At 35.3% G+C, this 23,291-nt stretch overlaps 1 protein-coding gene across 7 annotated transcripts in view; it reads right to left on the bottom strand.

Moving 5' to 3' along the window:
* Window positions 1-8,729: 8,729 nt before the first annotated feature.
* Window positions 8,730-23,291, bottom strand: part of LOC145297523 (uncharacterized) — a 609,211-nt gene continuing 594,649 nt past the window's right edge. For all 7 annotated transcript variants that reach the window (XM_080143435.1, XM_080143436.1, XM_080143437.1 and 4 more), the window contains one exon: window positions 8,730-23,257. In XM_080143435.1, the coding sequence (XP_079999561.1) occupies window positions 15,456-23,198 (7,743 nt within the window). In that variant the 5' untranslated portion in view covers window positions 23,199-23,257 and the 3' untranslated portion in view covers window positions 8,730-15,455. The remainder of the gene's footprint in view (window positions 23,258-23,291) is intronic.

Genomic DNA, 23,291 nt, shown 5'->3' with positions numbered 1-23,291 from the left:
CTATATATAGACGTCAGGGTTTTATAATTAAGTGCACTTAGCCATGGTATATCCATACCTTACTACCTAGGTCTACTCATGTACTTGAGTATTATTGAAGTAAACACTTATAATCTATACATAATATATCTTCTTATAATATATGTAATATATATATATATGTGCGTTACAGAAGATAAAAAAACATTCGTATCATCGGTTCTCATCCAAAACAAAGGGGACTAATCTTTGATTGCTTATGTCAGCCGCTCTTCAGAAAGAGATAAACAGAGGCTGAAGAGAATCCGACATAAGTGACCAACTGTGTGTCCTATTTGTTTGGATTTGAAACTGACGGTACTGATGTTGTTCTAATCTTCAGCAACACAAGTATAAATAAATACTGTGCTCTTATTAATATTTTGATATTTTCTTAATTATCATGCACTCTGCTGGGATTCTCTCCCGCCAACTTCGCATAGATACAGATTAGTTCTTGTGTTTTGATGTGATGTACATAATCTGATAAAGCTGTATTAGTTTCTATTTTTATAAATATATTATCAGGCTGCCCAACGATGCTCAGTTATAAGATACGCTTAAATATGATAGTATAATTCATGCAGAATACATATTTATTATTGCAGAAACAATTCTCTATTGATTATTATATTAAACCTAATATAGGGTAGTGAGATCAAAACTAAAAAATAGATATACGACTTGGTTGCCATCAGCTAGAATCGAAACGAAAACATAATACTCACCCTATTCCTTAGTCTCTAAGCCACGCCTAATATATATATATATATATATATATATATATATATATATATATATATATACATACACACACACACACACACAGGGTGGGCCATAAGTCGCGCACCAAAGGATTTGAAATAATTCTGATAGTAATAAAACCAAACTTAACCAATAAACTTAAAAACACATTGTACACACTGATACAATCATAAAAGAAAATATATCTTATACCCAAAGAAAAGAAAATATATTTTGCCCCGAAGATTTTACAGTTTCACATCACTTAATTCTTTGGTGCGTGACTTATGACCCACCCTGTATATATACATGTATATATAATTATTTATGTTTCCATTATTCACACTGAGGAAGACCGAAGGATCGGTCGAAAATGATGTGCTTTTGAAAGAAACATTTTCGTTTTTGTTTTTCAAAAGACTTTTTGTATTCCTACACGTCAACACATAGGAAATCTATACAGAAAAGATATAAACATTTATATATTTTTCGTATTGATTTTTTATTTATACATATTTACATATATATATATATATATATATATGGTTGTGTGGTTTTGTTTTCTAGATGTAGGTCCACTGAAACCCGTGTGATTATGAAAGAGTGCTCAATGGAGGACAAAGCAGATATATTGTATATTTATTATACAAACATTATTGGTTACATATGTGCATACATGTTTCAGTGGAATCTCAATTTAGAAAGATCCAACTCATCAGACTGAAAAAAAAAAAAAAAAAAAAAAAGCGACAATGGGTGTTGCTTCTTTTTTTCGGTCTGATGAGGTGGGTCTCTGTAAATTGAGATTTCACTGAAACGTGTATGCATATATATAACCAAAAATGTTTGTATAATAAATATACTGTATAATTCACCTGCCATCCCTTTTTTTAAAAGATAGAATTACCCGGTCGTCAAAGACAAGATGCAAGCAAGCAAGATCCAGATTTTTATAATTATATATTGAGAAGCATTCAATATTTATGTGGATGCATGTAGATGGAAATTTGAAAGCATATACACAAATCAACAACAAATGGTGACAGTCACCATCTGCTGCTAACTTGTGTCTACGCTCTGCAAATTTTAAAAAATGGATTTTATATCTGACCGATTTTTAATACATTAGAACAATATTCAAAGTAGGTACTAACATTACAACAGAACCATATTGCTTACATCATGCAGATAAATGCCTAAATATCGCCTGTCATCATTGGAGCTTCACAATAGAAAATGTACCTACTCATACACAATTTTCATTTTATTATGATTGGTTGAACAGAAAAACTCAGGCTTATGTTTGAATAACTAAATTGAAATGTGAGAATACAAAATCACTGAATATTTTTGCAAAGGAGAGGTTTATGCTTTAGAATTATTCAAATGGCCTCTCATGACTGGTTAAGATGGGTCACCCACAGATGGGGATATTTTTTTTTTTTTTCAGTGAAATTTTATTCATTTCAGTTACAGATAGTACTCACCATATGTAAATAACAATTGGACATTTTGCTTAAATGCTATTATCCATTTTAAAATAATGGTTCACTGTAATTTATGTATCTCTCTCTCATATATATATATATATATATATATACACACACACAGTCCTGGTCAAAATTATAAGACCACTTAAGAAAGTAAGCGTTTACGCATAATATCGAATTTTTAATCAAACAAATGGTTGAAACCATTACCAAAAGGGAAAATATGATGGAAAAAAAATGAAATCTGCTTCATTCTAAACCTTAACCCTGATCTAATAATTATTTTTTAACAAACAAACATTTTCACCTGGCCAAAATGATAAGACCACTTTAATAAAATCGGCTAGTTTTGAAAAAATGAATACGAAAAGCTTTCTCTGTTACTAAAAGCAACTTGTTAGTGGATAAAAAATATCTTACTAAATTGTAAATGGCAAAAGGGAAACCATTATCAGAGTTTGAGAGAGGAAGGATCTTTGAGCTTAATAGGGATGGACTCTCCCATAGATCCATTGCAAACAAAGCGAATCGTAGCAAAATGGTCATCACAAATTTTTAAAGAAATCCAGATCAATATATGCACAAAAAGAGTCCAGGTCGACCAAAAAAAATAACCCCATCACTGAATCACTGTATCAGAAGTTTAAAAAAAAAAAACCTCCAGTATGAGCTCAAGTCGATTGAAAAACCAAACAGCAGCAGAATGTAGTCCTAAAATCATCAGAAGGCATCTGAAAATGAAGGGTTTCAATCATTTAAAGCGACTGCAGAAACCACGTCTTCTTGAACAGCACAAAACTAACCGACTTAAATATGCCGCCAAATACCAGGCTTGGGATGAAGAGAACTGGAAAAATGTAATTTTCTCCGATGAGAAAAAGTTTAATCTAGATGGTCCAGGTGGATTTCAACACTATTGGCATGATAAAAATTTGCCCAAAGAGACTTTTTCAACTCGGCATAGTGGAGGAGGGTCTTTAATGATCTGGGGTGCTTTCTCATCAGCTGGGAGCTTAAAGTTGCAAGTAGTGAAAGGCCGACAAACATCATTGAAGTACATTTCAATGCTTGAAAATGCTTCTATCAGGACTGAAGGTCCACGTCTGTGTGGAAGAAATTGGATTTTCCAGCAAGACAATGCTGCGATACACACTTCTCGACAAGCACGAGAATACTTTTCTTCAAATAATATAGAATTGTTAGATCATCCAGCATGTTCTCCGGACCTCAATCCCATTGAAAATCTTTGGGGATGGATGGCAAAAGAAGTGTTCAAGGATGGAACCCAGTATGATTCGATAAAGGAACTTTCTACCTTGGCAACTGATAAAAAACTTAGTCGCAAGCATGCCGAAGAGAATTTTTGAAGTAATTCGTAATAATGGAGGGTATACTAAATACTGAAACCCTTTTTAATAATTTATAATTGCCTTTTGTTAGATAAATTATCAGTGGTCTTATCATTTTGACCAGGTGAAAATGTTTTTTTTTTTTTTAAATAATTATTAGATCAGGGTTAAGGTTTCGAATGAAGCAGATTTCATTTTTTTTCCATCATATTTTCCCTTTTGGCAATGGTTTCAACCATTTGTTTGATTAAAAATTCGATAATATGCATAAACGCTTACTTTCTTAAGTGGTCTTATGATTTTGACCAGGACTGTGTATATATATATATAATCTTTTTCTTTCTCTCTCTCTTTATATATATAATTATAAAACTGCGGGTGGAGCTTGCTTGCATCTTGTCTTTAACAATCAGGTAATTCCATCTTTTAAAAAAGCGATGACAGGTGAATTTTTATATATAGGCATGGCTCAGAGGCTAAGGAATGAAGGTAGAGAGTTGTATGTTTTGGTTTCGATGCTGATGGTATCCAAGACATATTTTAGTTTTGATCTCACTACTATACATTAGGTTTAATATAATAATCGATAGAAAATTGTCTCTATAATAATAAATACGTAATCTGCACAAATTGAAACATTTAAGCATATCTTATGATTGGGCAACACTGGGCAGCCTACAATATATATAATATATATATATATATATATATATATTAGAGATAGATAAATAGATAGATGGGAGGCCTCTATTCTGTCTCGAGAGACATTGGAGAGTCCTTGTAAAAGTGCTGGTGCAAGGGTTGCACAATCCATAACCATATTTCTCCTATACCTACATTGTTTGATTTCAGAGAGAATAAGTCTAGGACGAAACTGAAAACAATGCTGAGATAAGTAGAGAGCTCTCTCACATAAAGTCATCCATTTTGTACTGACCAGGCTCAGCATCAATTAACTTTGCTAATCTATTGGGGACCGGTGTGTCAACTCCACATGAACACACCTCGCATACTGCGTACTAAGTAACGGTACAGATGCATGGTTCAAGCTTTGGATGGAAATTTTTATCTCAATCTTTTAATTTCTAAAATAAAGTAAAATATTGTCTTCGCTATTTCTAGATATACAGCATGAATGCAGACCTCTTGTAATATTATTGAAGGGTGGGGGGATACAAGTGTAACTGCATGCGAAGTGACGTCACCACGGTAGAAAAAAAAAGACCACATCAAAAAGAGAAAGAAAACGATCAGACAAGAGACGTGGATAACGTTCAAGATCTCGTGAGAGACATGGAGAACGTTCTAGATCACATAGGTAATGTCACGGCTGCATTAATGAGGAAATAAATATTGCTAAGAGATTTGATTGTTAAGGGGGTCAAAGTTCAACGATTTGACCTTTGAGAACTCTACCAAACTCTTCCGTCAATTTTGGATCTAAACACTTTAAATTTTAGATATAGGTTCCTTGGACATTGATCTAACTTAATAACTTGATTTGAGCCCCAACAATAAATGTTAAGTGGTCATAATAGGGGTCAAAGTTAAAAAAAATTGACTGCTTTTTTTTGGGGGGGGTGCTCAACATACATCTCCAAACATACGGGCAATGCTGGGCTGAAATGCTAGTATCAAATATAACTTATACAATATATATAATATATTGTATAAGTTGCTATTTTATTAATGGTCGAGTGGATTTGTGAGTTCTCAACAGTACTAATGTTTAAGTGACCACAATAGATCTGACTGGATATGACCACCTGATAAAAATAATCAAGTGCCCTACTATCAATTAAGAATAGTGCTCTCATTACAGTGTTTTTTTGGGGGGTTTTTTTAACAAATATTTAAAGCGGGTTAATTTTTTTTCTTTTAATTAAATAAATGACAGAGATATTCCTAAAATATAATTGAAGAACAAAGGGAGATTTAGATTATAATTTTTTTATTTTTAGTCTGCTACTTACATCAGAGAAGTGAATCGCTGGATTCAGAGTTGTTAATTTTGTTGAATACATTCTATTCATTGTTGATCATTCCAAGATGGCTTCTCTTGTTTTGAAATATTTGTTCTTCTCACATAATCATTTAAGTGATTAAAAAAAACAAAAACGAATTTTAAATTAAAAAGTTAAATTATATGAGTAGAACATATTTAATTACATCAAATTTAATTGAAATGGTTAAGTCTGCTGTTTTTTTTTTGTCAGTCTGCTAATTATACAGGAAAAAATGATTTATCATAGTGAAATGATGTTTTTCAATTTGGATTCTTCAGACTACTGTTCTCATCTTGAGAATCATTTTCACAATGTTTGGGTCAATGTAATTTTCAAACTTCTTCAGGTGTATCTTGTTGAACTCACAGATCTGCATGGAACTTTTTACTTACTTCACAGAGGTAGTATGCTTCATTTGGTCAGCCATGACTGGATAGAGGTCCAAGTAATTCGTAATTGTATTTGCCAACCCACACAAGGACCCATGGAAGTTAGAATACTTAGAAAAATTCAATTGTAATAATGATATTCTCCTGAAGGTTGAAGGTTTAATCTTCAGTGTAGGTAACCAAAAAAATACAATTGCAAATTACTTCGGACCTCTATCCAGTCATAGCTGATGAAACGAGAGTATGCTACCACTGTGAAATAAATAAAGGGTAATATTTGAAATTCAGTCTAAATTCCAGAGTTTGAAAGAAAGATTCCTGAGTTCGACAAGATACACCTGAAGAAGGTCGGAGGTTACATCGATTGAAAAGCTGTGATAATGACACTCAAGATGAGAACAGTAGTCTGATGAATCCACGATGAATACAAATATATATATATATATATATATAGTGCTTTATATTGGTCTAGGGATTACCCATCCCAGGCACGTTATTTTCCTAGTCAACAAGTTTCAACCAAAAAGAAACAAATAACGATAATAAAAAGAATCATTTTTGGCATCAGAAAACAGATACAAATTTTTTCCAACTGATACAGAATCAGATACTCGCAAAAGTTCTGATTTTGTGATTCCCGATCAAGAGTACTCAATACTATTGCAGAGCAAATATGTTTTTTATCTTTATTTTTTTTTTATTACCGTTTTATCTGTTTGGCTACATGTTTCTGATGTTGGACCATGTTTACGATCCAACGAAGCCATTGGATCGTAAACATGGTCCAACATCAGAAACATATGTAGCCAAACAGATAAAACAGTAATATATATATATATATATATATATATATATATATATAGTTCATATTCAGCTGAACTCTATTTTTAGAACCATTACTTTCTTTTGAGAAAATTTAGTTACAAAAGACAAACACTGTCCTTGTTTAATGCTTTGTCCATCCGGGTCTAAAACACAAACAATTAAGATTACTCTACTCTCAGGTTTCTTTATAGAAAAAAAATATTTCTCTAGCTAAGCGTTTTCAATTTCAACACTGGATCCTTACTTTAGAACAAGTAATTTTATTTTAAACTGCATACACAAAATAAATTTTATTTCATTCTATTATTTAACTAATTCTGATTTCTTTAATATTAAGATTTGTAAATTTATATACAGTTAAAATTTAAAAAAAGAAAAAAAAAAGTTGAATTAATCACAGTGCAAGTGGATTGCAAGAAAAAAAAAAAAACTGTTGGCATTAAAAAGGCTTAGTTTTTGTATTGAGAAATACACACTTTAAATATGTAAACATTAGCTAAAGAAATTCCAATTATCCAACAATAGCCATCTTTATTTCATTTGATCTAAAAAGCGAAACGCCATGATCCAAAACAGTAAACGAAACGAGACAAACATGAAAACAGTGGGCATGTTAGAGGTATTTACTGAGCCATTGCTTATTGCTTCCTGCAAGGCAATTTCTAGTATAATGAAGTTCTCATTTCGTCTTCTGGTTCACAGATTTTCTTTTCTTGCAATCCATTCATGCTGTAAGTTAGTGACTTTGCCAAAATTATTTTATAACTAATATTTAATACTAATTAACGTGTCCACAGCATAAAAAAAAAAAAAAAAAAAAAAAAATGACAGCAATTTCTGTTTATTGCTTCTGTTTACTGCATAATTATGAATGCAGGTGAATGTTGTTTTTTTTTTGTTTTTTTTTAATTACTCATATAAAATAATTTCATTAATGAACCATATACTTTCAAGTTTGGACACCCAAAAACTTAAATAAAAATAACATTAAACGTTTCTCAAATAATTAAATATCAATCTTTATATTAATATATATAATTAAATTTACTTAAAAACAATTGCCATTTTCTTCAAATTACTGACAATAATATTAGTAAAATACTGAATGTATATTCTTAAATATCTATGTCAGTGACAATTAATCAATTATAATTAGTCAATTTGGAATCTTAACTTATTGGTCTAAGGGAGGTAAATCTATTTTACTAATAAATGTTAGAAAAAAAATGATCTTCAATTACTTCATTTAATGTAACAAAGTTTTATAACATTAATAAAAAAAAATGTAAAATGCTACGATATTGTAATTTTAGACAAAATGTTTGAGTAATTATGAGAAAAAAATGATTTTATTTTTCAACTATTTTAGTAAAATAGATTTACCTCCCTTAGACCAATATTTTAAAATTCCGAATTGCTAATAATTAATAATATCAATCATAATAATCTTCATAATGTATTTGTAAAATTAGTTGCTGAATTTAGCCAGATTTTAAATATGTAATTTTGATTGATGCTAGTAGATATAGGGGAAGTAACCGTTACAAATTAAACAAGGGAGGCAACCATTAAACAATTTGGCTTTACGGATGTTTTCCGAAAGAAAATCCGAATGAACCAATTGCATTAACAAATACAAGAGAATAAATAAAATAAAAAATAAAATAAAAATAAATCAAATAAATGCGTACACGTATATTTCAACGAATAAAAAATTTGATGGGGATGGGATAAATTTAAACTACCATTAGTTTCTTTAAAATTTAAAGTAATAAAAAAAAATAAAAAGGTTTAAGTAGTCATTTTTTTTGTTGCTTTTATTTAAATTCGAAATTATATTGTAAAAAAACAAAAAAAAACAAACAAAAAAAAAACAGCAAAGAAAAACAAACAAAAAAGAACATAAAATTTTGTTTAAAAAACTTTTATTAATTTTTTTTTTTTAAATCATCTTAAAATATACCATTTTTGATCAATAGTTAGAAAATGTGAAAAAAAGAGAAAAAGATCTTTATTAAAATATAAAATGAATCTGATCAAATTTTTTTGCTTTCATTTTAAAAGTTGAAGGGGGAGGGTTGGGGGGACTTTAAAAATGTCAACATTTTATTTTCATACTTTTTAATATTGCTACAATAGCATTGGAGGGAAGAAAGAAAAACATTTTAAAACAGACGAATTGCATACGGAAATGAAAATGGTAATTTTTTTTCTTTAAGGTTATTTATTGCAGAAAAGAAAAACTTGAAAATCGTTTGGTAATATTAACCTATTCGTAAACTTAAAAATATTGTGTTATATTGATGCAGCCTTTAAAGAGTATAGTGTGAGAAATGACAAACATCGGTGTTTTAGAGGAAACTAGTAATTTATAAGTGAATGTCATTAAAACATTAATTTTAAGCAAGTCTGAGATTGAGCTAAATGAACTTTGATAAATTCTTAATGAGCTTTAATTGAAACTGTTTTCCTAACACTTAACAGCATGGCGTCCATTCACAGAGACAAGAAACAAGTACATGGACAATTCACAAAAATATTTAGCCATCTTTCAAGTTTGAAACTTCCATATTTCCCACTAATAAACATCATTAGGTTTCAGATATCAAGATAGTTATCGTTTAATGGCATTGCGTAAATATGCCATGGGCCAAAGAAGCATTGGAACCGTCAGTCTCAGAAAGGTCATACCGTGGGTCAATCTTATGGTGGACTTAGCGCCAAATGACTGAAAACCTTGGGATTCCATTTTCTACTATTAATCCAATGGATTGTTCGCTTCACCAGCAAGGGAAAGAATCCATATTATCTCATCCAGTATTCTTTATTAAGGGTTACTTAAATTTATGCTAGGCCAAAGACTTCTATCTTTCTACTCCTTCCTACCTTCCTTTTTCTTCTCTGCCCAGCCCATTCCCCTCTCTGAATATACAGATACACACAGATAACTCTTTATAGATTCTCTGAGGAATAAGTCGGCATAAGGGCTATCATTAGCATATAATATGGCTGGCAAACCGACTCCCTTTACTAAATATGAGCCAGTTTAGTGTTAAAAAATGAATTCTTTTTCCCAAAAATTTTAGAATTTATTCATCTAGGGCAACACCAATCAAGAATATACCAACTTTGTAGGTGTTTATTTTGTAGCATTTAACTGGACACACAAACACATGCATATAGACGACTAGTCTTTATTGTTATAGATAACACATTTGTTTTTTTTTGTTTTTTTTTTTAATTACTTGAGAGTCACCACTTATCAAGGCCTGAAGGCCACCCAAGGATAAGGGTTAATGAAAGATGGTAGGCATCGTTAATGGCGTAAATTGGGTAGAATTTGATTATGGGTATGGCTCAACAATCAAGAACTTGTTTACATTGGATTTGAAGACTACCATGTTGTATTCAACCAGAAAGCAGATCAGTGGAACAGTGTTCCACAGGTGGGCAGTTCTGGAAAAGAAGCTTTGTTCATGGAATCTGTGTTTAGTTTTAGGCCCACAGAGAGTGGGGGAAATCATATATAGTGGTTGTAGCTAGTTGAGTATTTTTTTTTTCATGAAAGTTTGGCAGTGGGGGAAACCATAGATTGGAGTTCAGTTGAGCACTTGCCATGAAAATAACGATAGAGCAGAGACAGGCTTGCAACGTCTTTTCTGTGAGAAAGAGGTTGCAAGGAAGAGAAAAGGGCATCATCTACTAGGTTTAAGAATATGATTTGGGAGATCATTAATGAAGATCAGGAAGAGAGTTGGACCCAGGATAGAACCTTCAGAGATGCCAGTGTTGATACAATGAGTTTCTGATTTCTACCCATCAATAACTACTCTTATAAGTATATCAGAGAGAAAAAAATTTAATAATTGAAAGGATATTTCCAGCTATTCCATAGCTGGCGATCTCATGAAATATACCTTTATGCCATACACTATCAAAAGCCTTTAATATGTCAAGAGATTCACGAATTCTGTGACATAACAGTCACTATGTCAGCTGTAGATCTCACAGAATGGAAACCATATTGCATGCCAGACTGATGAAGTTTTCCAAAGCGTTGGAAAGCATTTTTCCTTAAGGCAATGTTTAGACAGCTTTCTAAGTATGGGAGCTAGTTCTGGTTGAAACTTAATGAGCACTTTTGTTACTCTCTATATAAAGTTATATGCAGCCTTGAAGATAAAGAGTCTGTTGAGAAATATTACCTTTCCAAGGTGACCTATTTGTGGTGTCCATGAATGGTTTCAATTAATACCAGCAGTATGTGATGTGCAAAGTATAGCCTCTCCATAGTGAATGAACGCATGTGCATGGTCAATAGTCATATGAAGAGGGAAGGGGTTAGCCAGTTAATATTATCAAGTATAGATCGAACACAGCAATTCTAAAGGACAAAACCACAAATAAAAATCCCTCTATTCTTATGGATAATTGTAATTCCTGTGGTGACTATTGACAAACAGTTCAGGAAATAGAACATTGCAGCTTTGCAGAAAGTGCACTATTCTAGTGAACAAAGAAGTACAATGGATGAAAGGTTTTCTCGGGCTGTACACTTATCCAGTTCTAGAGCTGTCTTTAGCAAGCACTTCAGAATAACCTGTTAAACTACACAACAAAACAATCTATCCTTGTGCAAAAGAGTTTTGTTCTCAAATATATGGCAACTGTTAATATTCTTACACCTTGCCAGCTAGAAGTTTTAGGGCCTGAAAGTTGTTATATATATATATATATGTGTGTGTGTGTGGTCTTGGATGCTGCTACACTAACACAAAAACGGGAGATAAATATTACCAAAGGGAAACCAATTTACTCTTCTAACTACCTGGATAAATTTTTTGTATTATTTACTAATGCTAATGCGTTTATTTAATTCAATATAAAGGTCGTGTAAAGTCTGTCAATTTAGAACAAAAAACAAAATGGTGATCTCATTTGAACCATAGTTGAGTCGCGATAATGACTCAAAAATCGAAAATTACACAAAATACTCAGAGAACATTACATTTTCGCATGATGGTGACATTTATTGGGGACGTTTCCATCAGCATCTGGTTTAATTCTCGATTTTTGGGCGATTATCAGTGCTTGAATGAGACCACCTTTTGTTTTTCATTCAACTTGACAGCTACCTTTATTTTAAACTAAAAACAAAATCACTTTAAAATAAGTTAAAACAATAATGAAAGAAAACACTTATCCAAGTAGGTAGAAGAGTAGCTTAGCACGCCTTTGGTAACATTTGTGTATTTTTCATCCCTTCTTTGCTTTCTTGGCTAGTCCGAAAAGTCATCTAACATGCATTGCTGCAGCATCACATCCGACCATGTGATGCCGAAAAGCTGAATAGAGTGAGATTATTGCTTTGAATGTCTGATATCTACAAAAACACATATCACGCAACAATAAAATTACAGTCTAAACTGACGGTTTGAAATCAAGCACTCTGTATAAAATTCACGCTGTATAATATTTGTATACCAACTTATCTCAAGGTATTGTGTTTAATTAATAAAAATCTATTACATTAGAACAGTTAGAACTTAACCCAACTGCAGATTTTAAAAATTAGATTTAAAATTTTGATTGTTTAAAATGAAGATCATATTTTGTGCATAAAAAGTGAAATGAGAAATTAACAAATTACAAGGAATTGTAAATAATTAAATCAACTATCTTCTTTTTTTTTTTCACACTTTTCCTGACGACTTTGATTTTAAGTCTTGAGGTAATTAACAGAAAGAAATCATTTGAAAGGATTACATTTTAGACAAGGGGGAATGGATTTAAAAAAAAAAAAAAGTCTCTGGCTTTTCTAATTTACTTTTCTTTGCATTTTACAAACATTTAATTACTCTATCTTTTTTTGTTACAAAATGAAAAGGGAAATGTTTAATGTTAATTTAAAAAAATTTTTTAAAATCAAGCAACAAGATTTTTTTTTTTTCTCGAAAAAGGCAGGAAAATACTGAAACGAAAGCAAAAAAGAAAAAAGCTACACACACACACGTGTGTATGCGAGTGCTAATATGTATACAAGTATGTAGATGTGTGTATGTGTGTGAAAATGTATAAATTCTAGAATTGCAGTTATTTACAAAATATAAAACATAAATGCTATGAATATTATTAGGAAACAGTGTGAACGCATGTGATATATACAAGTATAATGAAACAAACAGAAAAAAAGGACGAGAAATGCACTGCTTGTGAGCATTGCATCATTGGGTAAAATAGTCAAATATTCAATTAATCATCATATTCACAACAAGAAGCATCGTGCTCAGTCACATTCTGCATACATTCACTTTTTTGCAACCCAATGTATGTAACATAAGTGACACCAGACAGCATAACAGGTGATGCGGGGAGGGAGAAGGTGCATATTGTTTATTTTCTTTTTAAATTTTAGATGGAATGTTTTGAAAAGAAAAAAAAATTCATCTTTCCTCAAAACAAACAAACAAAAGAAAGAAAATTTTGTAAAAGTTATTAGATTCCCTGATGCACAGTAAAGGCACTAAAAGATGTGTAAATATGGTTAAAATTAAGACTTAATTAAAAAGGTCTGCTTTTTGTTTAAAAGTGTATCCCACAAATTCCATCACCTTTTTTTTTTTTTAAGTATCAAAACATCACAAGAATACTGCTGTACAAATTGTTCATTTTTTTTTCTTCATTTCCTACCCCCTCCCCTCTAGTTGCCATCTTTACTCCAGTTTGTCTAGAAACTATGTTGGACGTATTACTATGGAATACAGAAAAAAGACGGCAAATAGAGTTATCTCCCCTTTGCTACATTCACATGAGTAAAGTAAGCTAAAAGTTATTTAAAAAGAAATTTTAACAGAAGGGGGAAAGGAGGGAGAGATGAGGAGAAACGGCTCTATTTGATTTAGAGGGTAATAATTAAAAAAAAGCTTTCCAAAAAGTCCCCCTTTTACTCAATATTATTTTTGAATACATGCCATTTCATTGAATCACAATCACCAAATCCCAATTAACTGCTGATTTTTCTGAAGAACACATGCAGGCGTTAGTTGCATATTATTAATAATAATAAAAAAAAAAACAATAAAAAAAATAAACAAAAAAAACGGACATACCAGCAAAGAGGGATATAATTTCTGTTCGAAACTAACAGATTGGATATTTAAAAGAAAAACAAATCGAAAAAGGAATGCTTTTTTTTTCTAATAAAATCGATCAGTAATTCGCAATCAATAAGTAATGACTTATTTTTTTTAGGGGATGGGGGTAAAGGATGGAATGTTGTTTGTTAATTATAGTTAAAAACAAAATAAACAAACAAAAACAAAACAACTGTCTTCAATTTCTGATTCTCATTCATCTTTTGTTAAATAGAATGGAATGTTAATCTGTCAACATTTTTGTACATAGAATTTCTTTATAAAAAAGTAAAAAAAAAAAAAAAAAAATGGGGTATGAAATGTAATTTGAAATCCTCCTTCCCCTTCGTTTAAAAATAATTTTGTCTGCTTCTTGATTAAAAGATTTTTTTTTTGCATAAATATTTCATAGGTTAAAAAAAAAAAAATTTTTTCTCTTTACGGTAATAAATTGATCTGGGTTTCTCATATACATGTTAGATAATATGGAACAGCCAGACACATTCAAAAGTGAAATTTGAAAAATTAAACAACATACGTGATTTTTGTTTTCTTTTCTGAATATTATCAGACACAACCTAATACTCATTTAAAAAAAAGAAGAAAAAACGAACAAAATGAAAATTGAAAGAAAAAAAAATAAATAAAGGGTTAGTTGAAGTTTTTGTTGAACCTAGAATATTTTGCACATTTTTGCTTTTCCAATCAAAAAAATCTTTGAAGTTAAAAACGATATTTCACTGTGATGTATATATATATATATATATATATTTATATATATCAGTGAAATATATATATTGTGGGAGAGGGGAGTGGGAATAGGATTGGTGAAATAAATGAAAAAAATTAAAAATGTGGAATGATTTAAAGTAAAAAAAAATATTTTAAGATATGACGTGTTTTTTTTTCTTAACATTGATCTGTAGTTGTTCATTTCTTTTTCTTTTGTTAAGACTTTGTGCATTCATTAAACATTTTTTGTTTCCAATATTTTACATATCCTTTGATAAAAGAGAAAACAAAGAAAAAAAAAGAGAATACTTTTTTCTTTTCTTTTAAATTCCAAAGGGTCATTGTTTTTTTTTTTCTTACAACATGAGGCAACATCTTTTTTAGCCAACTTTAAAAAAAAACCCACGAAAGTTGACAACAGTATTTTGAATTTTTCATTTGGGAATGCTTTTTTTTTTTTTTTTTTTAATATGTAATACAAACCGAGAGTGAAAGTTAAAAAAAAAAAAAAAAAAATTATGAAACTTCCAATCCATTCATTTATGCATTTTTTTTTTTGCATTGTGTTTGTAAAAAAGAATTGATTTTCCTCAATACAAGAATATCATAAAGATAAAGGATGAATCCTCTGACCATATTTCTTTTCTTACGAGATTTTCCTTCCTTCCGCCTTTGCCAGTAAATAAAAGAAAGGCAAGACAAGGAGGAGGAGGAGGAGGAGGAGGTTGCAGTAACGTTTAATGAACACTAGAAAATTTAATTTCGACTGCTACTGGACGGCTTCTAAATTTTCATACCCTTGCAAGTGCTGCTTCTCATGTGCCTGCATGAGGCTTTTATCTTTGAATTGTCTTTCACAGTACTGGCACGTGTACGAATCATGTGGAGGGTCAGTCATTGCTGGGAGGGACGACTCTACATGGTCAACGGTAACCTGAAATTTTTGATCATTGTCATCAGACCTCCTCTCTATATTCACAGATGCAGAGGAGATGTCTGATTTCGCAGTGCGTACATGATTGCCTTCATCAGGGTTTTGCAAAAGCGACGATGGGTCGCTACGTTTAATAGAGAGATCTTCTGGCGCCATTTTAGTCATTTCTTTGCGCTCATCATCGGTGGCGGTTTCTGATTTCGCGGACTGATGCACAATAACATGTTGTTTTATATCATCCTCCTTTATACAGGTGAATGAACAGTACGGGCAGGATATCTTTTCATCAAAACCTTCATGCTGCGACTCATGAAGTCGCATATCATCAATTGATGTTGTAGAGAAGGAGCAAAGATCGCAGCTGTATTCATCATCGGACTCGTTCTCATCATACTTTTCATCCTCAGGGACACTTTCGTTGTCGTTATGCTTATCCGTTTCAGATTGTTGTGACGGCATGTTTGGGTGAGCTTTGTGGAATTCTAAGTGCTCGTTAAAAGCGTAGCAATTCGCAGTGCTAAACTTGCAAATACTGCACACGTAACGTTGATCTGATTCATGCATTTTCATATGAGAACTGAGAAGGTGTTCAGCAGAGCAATGATAAGGACACTTAGGACATCGAATTCTTGACTTGGCGACATTTATTCTGCCATCAGCTAGCGAGGGTTCCTCACCTTGGGAGAAGTGGCTCTTCTCGTGTTGCTGATAAAGGTTCCGTCTATCGGTGCAATAGTTGCAGTACTTGCAGACGTAACGTGCATGCGAATTGTGCATACCCATATGAGTGATAAACGACGTCTTATTATTGCAAGAAAAAAGACACATTTTACAAGAGTACTGTTTCTTACCCATCGGTCGGGCGCTAGCGACTTTACTGAAGTGTTTCAAGGTGGGGGTTGTCATCTCCCTCGGTTGCAATGCCGCCTCACGGTTGAGGAATGTCAATTCGTCGGGATTGGGATCAAAACCGGCCTCCCTGGCATGCACTTTGCGGTGCTGGTTAAGCAGATTCAAACGGTCAGCACTCCAATTGCAATAATCACATTTGTACTTTCGTTTCAGTCCATGCATGCGCGAGTGCACATTGAAACTTTTCAATGAGTTCGACATGTAAGGACAGAAGGGACATTTGTAACGCATGACCTCGTCACCACCCTCAAGATGAGAATTAGCTTCGTACATCTCTTCATCAGTTTCAGGGTTGACAGCAGGACTTTTGAGGAGCTTATCCTTGATTGCATCTTTGGTTTGGGGTGAGCAGATGCCTTCAGGGATAGTGTCTCCACCTGAGGTGTCCGTATTGCTGGGAAAGTCTTTGTCTGAAGGGATGTAGGTCGACTGAGGAATATGCAACTGTTGGTGTTGGGCCAACTGTTTAAGATGCTCAACACTATAGCTGCAATAATCGCAACTATATTTCATCTGTGCAGTATGGCATTGGCAATGCTTGCTGTATTCAAAAGCCGTACTGCAACTAAACGGGCAAGAATCACATTGAAAATGTTGGCCTTTTACCTCGTCTATGTTAGCGTTACTGTCAGTTTCGTCTTTTTCAGAATGGGTTTCAGATTGCTGCTGGTTAGTCGACACCGGGTTCGCAATCGAAACATTCTTTGTACCCTTGTCTTCTACTTCGAACTGATTATTTGAAGAAGAAGAGACCGGCGTTTTCAAGGTTTTCTTGTCCGTATTTAATGGGTCGCTGTTATCTTTAAGGCTTTGTACAGAATTCTCATCATATGGGTCCAGCACGACATCCTGAAAGTCTTTCTCCTGTTCACCGGGTTCATCACGGTGGAATTTGAGGTGCTGCTGCAGAAGATATTTGCGCGCAGCACTGTAGTTGCAATACTGGCATTTGTATCGGCTTTTTATGATGTGCTGCTTACGGTGTTTGATGATGTTGTTCTTGCAGCACGTGCGATATGGACACTGCATACATTTGTAGCGCACGCGGCCGGTAGTTTTCGCCTGCTTAAGCATAATGTTGAACTTATTTCGCCGCTCATTATCAAATCTTGACCTGAATTGCACCCCGCCGAACGGACGATGGAGATTGAGCTTTGGCTGAGACGTGGTGATGAATCTCGAGTCTAACTGAGAAGCGGAATTCTGTTTGCTTTGATTATTATGGTGTTGGGGAAGGGGATGGCGGCTACGGTCATTGCTAGCGTTGTTATTGCTCTGCACGGCAGACATGTTACTGATAGTGTTGTTGTTGTTGTTATTGCTATCACTAGTGTTGTTATTTATAAGATTGTTGTTGTTGTTGTTATTGTTACTGTGTAACGCAGTATGATCACAAAAAAGGTTTATGTGGTCAACACTGAAGTTACAAAAGTCACACTGGTACTGACCCTTATAGCCATGGAGGTCTTGGTGGTCTTGGAGGGAGTCCTTGTTGGCAGTCTTGAACGGACATTGTTGACAAGCAAAGATATTCTTAAGCGTGACGCGAGATGACTGTTGTGACTGCGGTTTTGAATGGCTAAATTGCATTTCGTTATAATCACAGCTGCTTTGGAAGGATGTGTCGTGTGGACAGTTGGATCCAACATTTTTGCGACCTTGTGGCATCTCAGCAACATTTTTATATTCTGGCTGCTTGTTAACGACCAATGGCTTAGCATCGGATGTGTCACCTGCGTTATGTGTCCGAATATGTGCCATGGTCGTGTTTACTTTGGAACTTGCAAACGGACAGGTCGGACATCGGTAGAGATATTTCCCGTTCAAGCCATTTTCAAAAATTGGGAAAGATTGAGAAACATCATTGCCTTTCATCTCAATCGGCTTAGGGGCAATAAGTCTCAGATGAGTTTCATTGGAACTTTCGTTTTTATGAATGTACATAGGTGTGGTTAGAATAACTCTGTTCGGAGTCTCCGACTTGGGGAACCCGTTCTGAACAGATTTTTCGGAACCCAAGCTGTTGAGTGGCGATTGTTTTACGTCATGTCCGTGGCTGCCACGCATATGTTGATGAAGAAGGTTTAGTCGATCGATACTGTAGTCGCAATATAAGCATGTATGCTTGCAGTTGCTTCCGTGACGTTCCATATGTCGAGAATATGTATTGGAGCTGGCACCAATAAATGGACACTTCTGACACTTGAAGGGACCGCCTATCTTCCCTGGGCTAGGGTTCTTCTTTGGTTTGATTACAGTGCTTGGCTGAATCTTTTTTGGAATTTGAGCAATTTTAGGTAGGATTACATTGAATGTAGAACTCTGGTTGATGGCCATACCATTGTACATTGGCATGGGAAAATCATCGTATTTGATATTGTTTTCATATTCTTGCTGTTGCAATAATATTGGATGCACGCACCTGGCATGTTGATAAAGTGTGCTAATATGACCAAAAGCTGCCTCGCACCACTCGCACTGGAGTCTAACACTCGGGCTGGGCTCTCTTTTTGGCACCATTCCATTCAGAGAAGGTGGTTCATGCGTTGAGGCTCGAGCTTCCTCTTCTTTTTCCTCTTTCCTCTGATCAACAACGGCAGCCCTTTCTCTGTACGCCTCCATCTGCTCGGAAGGCTCATAATAGTCAAAATCATCATCCATATCATCGTTATCCTCATTTGCTTGCCAGACATCAAGGAGGTCCGAGTAGCTGAGGACCTCTTTCAGCTTAAATTGATCCGAAGGATCAAACTCCGGATGCAAATGGAGGTGTTGGATCAGGGCAACCTTGTTGCTGTTAAGGACACTGAAATCGCAATAGAAACATTTGGCAGCATTTGTACCCTGCGGTTTATGTCGACCTTCGTGAGTGGAGAGATCTTGCTCGGTCAAGCACACGTATGGACATTTTGGACAGCGGAATTGCTTTATTGGTTTGCGACGGTTTTTCAGATGTCGAGTCCGGGACGAAACTGTATTGGTAGGCACTGTGGTTTGTGATGTTTGTGGTGGTGGTTGTTGTTGTTGTGAGAGGCTAGAGGAATTGCTGCCATTGTTGTCATTATTATTTATTAAGTTGTTATCATGAGTTAATCTATGTTGTAAGAATGCAGCCAAATCATCAGTGACAAAATCACATTTGGAACAACTTTGTTTGCTTGGTTCTTTCACGGATTTTGAATAATCCTCACCTGGAGAGAAACTGGACATACCTTTTGCACTCATACTATCCGCGAAATCGTTTTCAACATAGTCATCATCATTGTCATCATCATCATCATCGTTAGATTTTACGTTGGTGTACATATTTGGTCCTGGATCGGAACGATCAGATCCTTGGGAATTTAAACTGGAATGTTCCCGTGAGTGTAGATGATGACTGTAAGTGCGGATATGCTTTTTTAAGTCGCACTTCCAGCGTGAACTGTACGAACACACTTTGCACACATATGGTTTGTCTTCAGAGTGCAAATAAGCATGCCGTTTCAGTTCTGCCGGGCTGTGACCAATGAACTGACACTCAAGGCAGTGATACAGGCCGTCGTTGACCAATCCTCGAAAGTGGGGGCTGGGTCGTGAGCTATTAGAATCACGTCTCAGATCAAGAAGAGACTGCGAATGAGATCGTCCCTCAGCTGCTGCTGTGGCTGCAGCTGCTGCTGTTGCTGCAGTAGCCGCTGCTGTAGCTGCAGTATTTGTTGTCGGTGTTGCAGTTACTGAATTTGCCGATGGCGTTGTCAGAAGTCGGCTAGCATTGCTCTTGTAAGACATTGGAGTTGCTTCGCCATTGGCCACGTGGTTGCTAGAAAGTCTGGGAACAGTTTGATTATAGTCGGGTTCTTCTCGAACGGCCAAAACAACATTGGGTGGCCCACAACTTTTTTGCTTACTATTATCGATGACATCTTTTACAGTTCCGCCCCCGCATCTCTTCATGTGTTTTACGACATCCCATTTCCACTTACTCTTATAGCTGCACTCTGGACAGCAGAAAGGCTTCTCATCAGAGTGGTTCTTCATGTGCTGGGTTATTTCCGAAGGCCAACGGGCTCTGTACTGGCAGAGGGTACACTTATATGGCAGAAGAATATCAGCACAGGATTTATCCTTTTCGCCCGGGTTCATCTGGCGTCGATTCTTGCTATTCGACAAATTGATACGCTGCCTTAGAGCTGCATTGACATAACGGTGCTGTTCTGTGTTGCTAGTCGTCACTTGGCTTGTGCTGGCTTCCTGAAATTCTTTTGACGCCACAGCTGGCGGTTTCTCTTTCACTAACGAGAACACGTTGGTGATTTGTAGTGCAGCTGTACCATTATTATCTTCTGCGTCTTTATCCCCCTGGCCAGTCATGTCTGTAACATGGTCAAAATTAGGAGGCACAGAAGATGGACGATCACGTGGTTTGACAGATGGGGATCTGTTTTTCGGTAAGACAACTTCAGTAGAATTTTGGTTCTTCCCTGAAACGAAGCTGGCAGCTGTCTTGTTGTCCTCCAGGTAAAACGAATGAAGGGCATGAGTAGTCAAATCGGTTTCAGACAATCTTCGTTTCTTCGACGGGGGCAGTATAAAAGAGTCAAGGTTTCTGTCGACCAAAGCATCAGCTGTTCTGGAGATGGTAGACAAAGTAGAATCTGATCCAATACAGGATCCATTTGGCCCAGATACTGTCGGCCGTCTCTTGTAAGGATTTGTGAGGGTTGAATGACTCTTCTCAAAATGCTTGACCAGGTCCCACTTCCATTTGTATGTTGAGCCACACACCATGCAGATAAATGGACGCTCTTCTGAATGTGACACGGCATGCTTCTGCAGTTCAGCTGGCCATTTGGCAACAAATTCGCAACGACTACATTTTAATTGCCGGTTTTCAGTTGGGCTATATTCTGTTGACGCCAGAGGCATCTGCAATAAGTGATAAGTTTGCTGGAGTCCGTGAGGTATTTTTTGAATGACATCACGGTGTTCTTGAATCTTTTCAACGTGAGCCTTTCCGAAATGATTATTGAGTTCTTCTACACAGTTAAAGTGCTGCTGGCATTCCGCACACTTGAAGGCCCGCTTGTTCAAATGCATCGCCATGTGAGAACTGTAATCGATGATAGTCTTTGCAATAAATAAACATTTGGCGCACTGCAAGACTGGTGGTACCTGCGAGGAATCAGAATCTTTGGACACTTCATTTTCATTATCCCAAACGGGTTCAGATTTAACCGGCATCATTTCTGATGAGACTGGAGTAGAAGGTTCTTTCTTGAATGAGAAATCAAGTGGTTCTCGTTGAGTGCTTCGGGACGTAGAGGTTGTGGGTTTACTGGAGAGGTCAAGGGCTTCATTGTCTAATCTTGCTGGTCTTGAAGATGACCGGCCATTTTCTGTTGAATATATTGGAATGTAGGAATTGGTGATGAATGGGCCAATCATCTTTGGCATGACGCAGTCACTGACGGACGATAATACATCGCCACGAGCCCCTTCTTCTTCCGTGTAGCCATTTGGCTTGAATTCTTTCTTGAATGCATATTTATCACCTACGTCTTGTCGTGTATAATCGTGTGCATTTTTCGAAGAAACTTGTTTTATGGGATTCAAGATCGGAGGCATAACTTTCAAATTATCTAATTTTTCGTCCGCATGTTTTTCTTTCCAGTGTTTGTTGAGAGATTTCCGCCACTTATATATATTGCCACATTTTGAGCAGGAATACTTGATGCCAGAATCGTCCATCACTTCGATATACTTGGCAGGATCTACTTCCTGCCGAGTACGTTTAGTTTTCTGTTTGTGTGTATCATCGATAACGAGGCTATCGTCAGCGGTCAAATCCATTTCTTCTTCGTCTAGTTCGTCTTCTAAATCATCATCGGGTTTCCTACGAATATCATTATCATCGCCTATCACGGCGATGTCCGAATTGTCGGCCGTGTTTTCAGACGCTGACATGGAACCTGCAGCACCAGACGAACCGTTACTAAATTCTAGTCCAGGAAAGTGAAGCTTACGATGACGGGGAAGTTTCTGTTTGTATCGGGTTGCATAGTCACAAACATCACATTCGTAGATTGTGAAATCCTTAGCGTGAATGTCTTTCTGGTGGTGCAGGAACACTTTGGCGCTGGTCGATGAAAAGTCACAGGATGGACAGATATACGTTCGATTCTGAATGTTCCCACTTCTTATAGGCGTATGAGAATATGACTCGTCGTTGTCTTCGGCAATTACTAAACGATCGTCGAGTTCATCTTCTTCAGTATCCTTATAGATGTGATCTCCTGTATTTTCATCGACTTCACGGTTCATTTTAGGATTATTATTGTTGTTGTTATTGTTGCCACCAGTCGGGGGTTCAGTTTTATGACAGCTTATTGATTGGGGGCTTTGCGATTTGGTGCTGGCTCGTCGATTGCTGCTATTTTCTTTGCACAATAAATTCTGGGATGAGCGGGTTTCTTCAGATTCACTGTGGGCAGACAACTGGTGCTGGGAAAATTCACGAGAATCTTTGCAGGTGAATTTGCATTGTTTGCAGAATCGGTTGCGTCCTCCTCGTAATGATGTATCGTCCCCGGTATTGCTGCTGCTACCTCCTCTCTTTACTGTGGTGGTCGGTTGTATATCAACTTCTTTGTCCCTAGCTTTACTGTTTTCCTCTGGATTGGCCATTTTGAGAAACTTGGGATTGGTAGCACCCGGCTGGGGCTCCACTCAAAATATTCAGATACCTGCAATAGAAAAAGAGATTTTTATTAAAACATT

This window comes from Euprymna scolopes, chromosome 18 (genome assembly GCF_053919585.1).
Source record: "Euprymna scolopes isolate OS-2025 chromosome 18, ASM5391958v1, whole genome shotgun sequence".
NCBI lineage: Eukaryota > Metazoa > Mollusca > Cephalopoda > Sepiida > Sepiolidae > Euprymna > Euprymna scolopes.
Note: the sequence above shows the minus strand (reverse complement) of the source record. Positions and strands in the feature narration are given on the sequence as shown.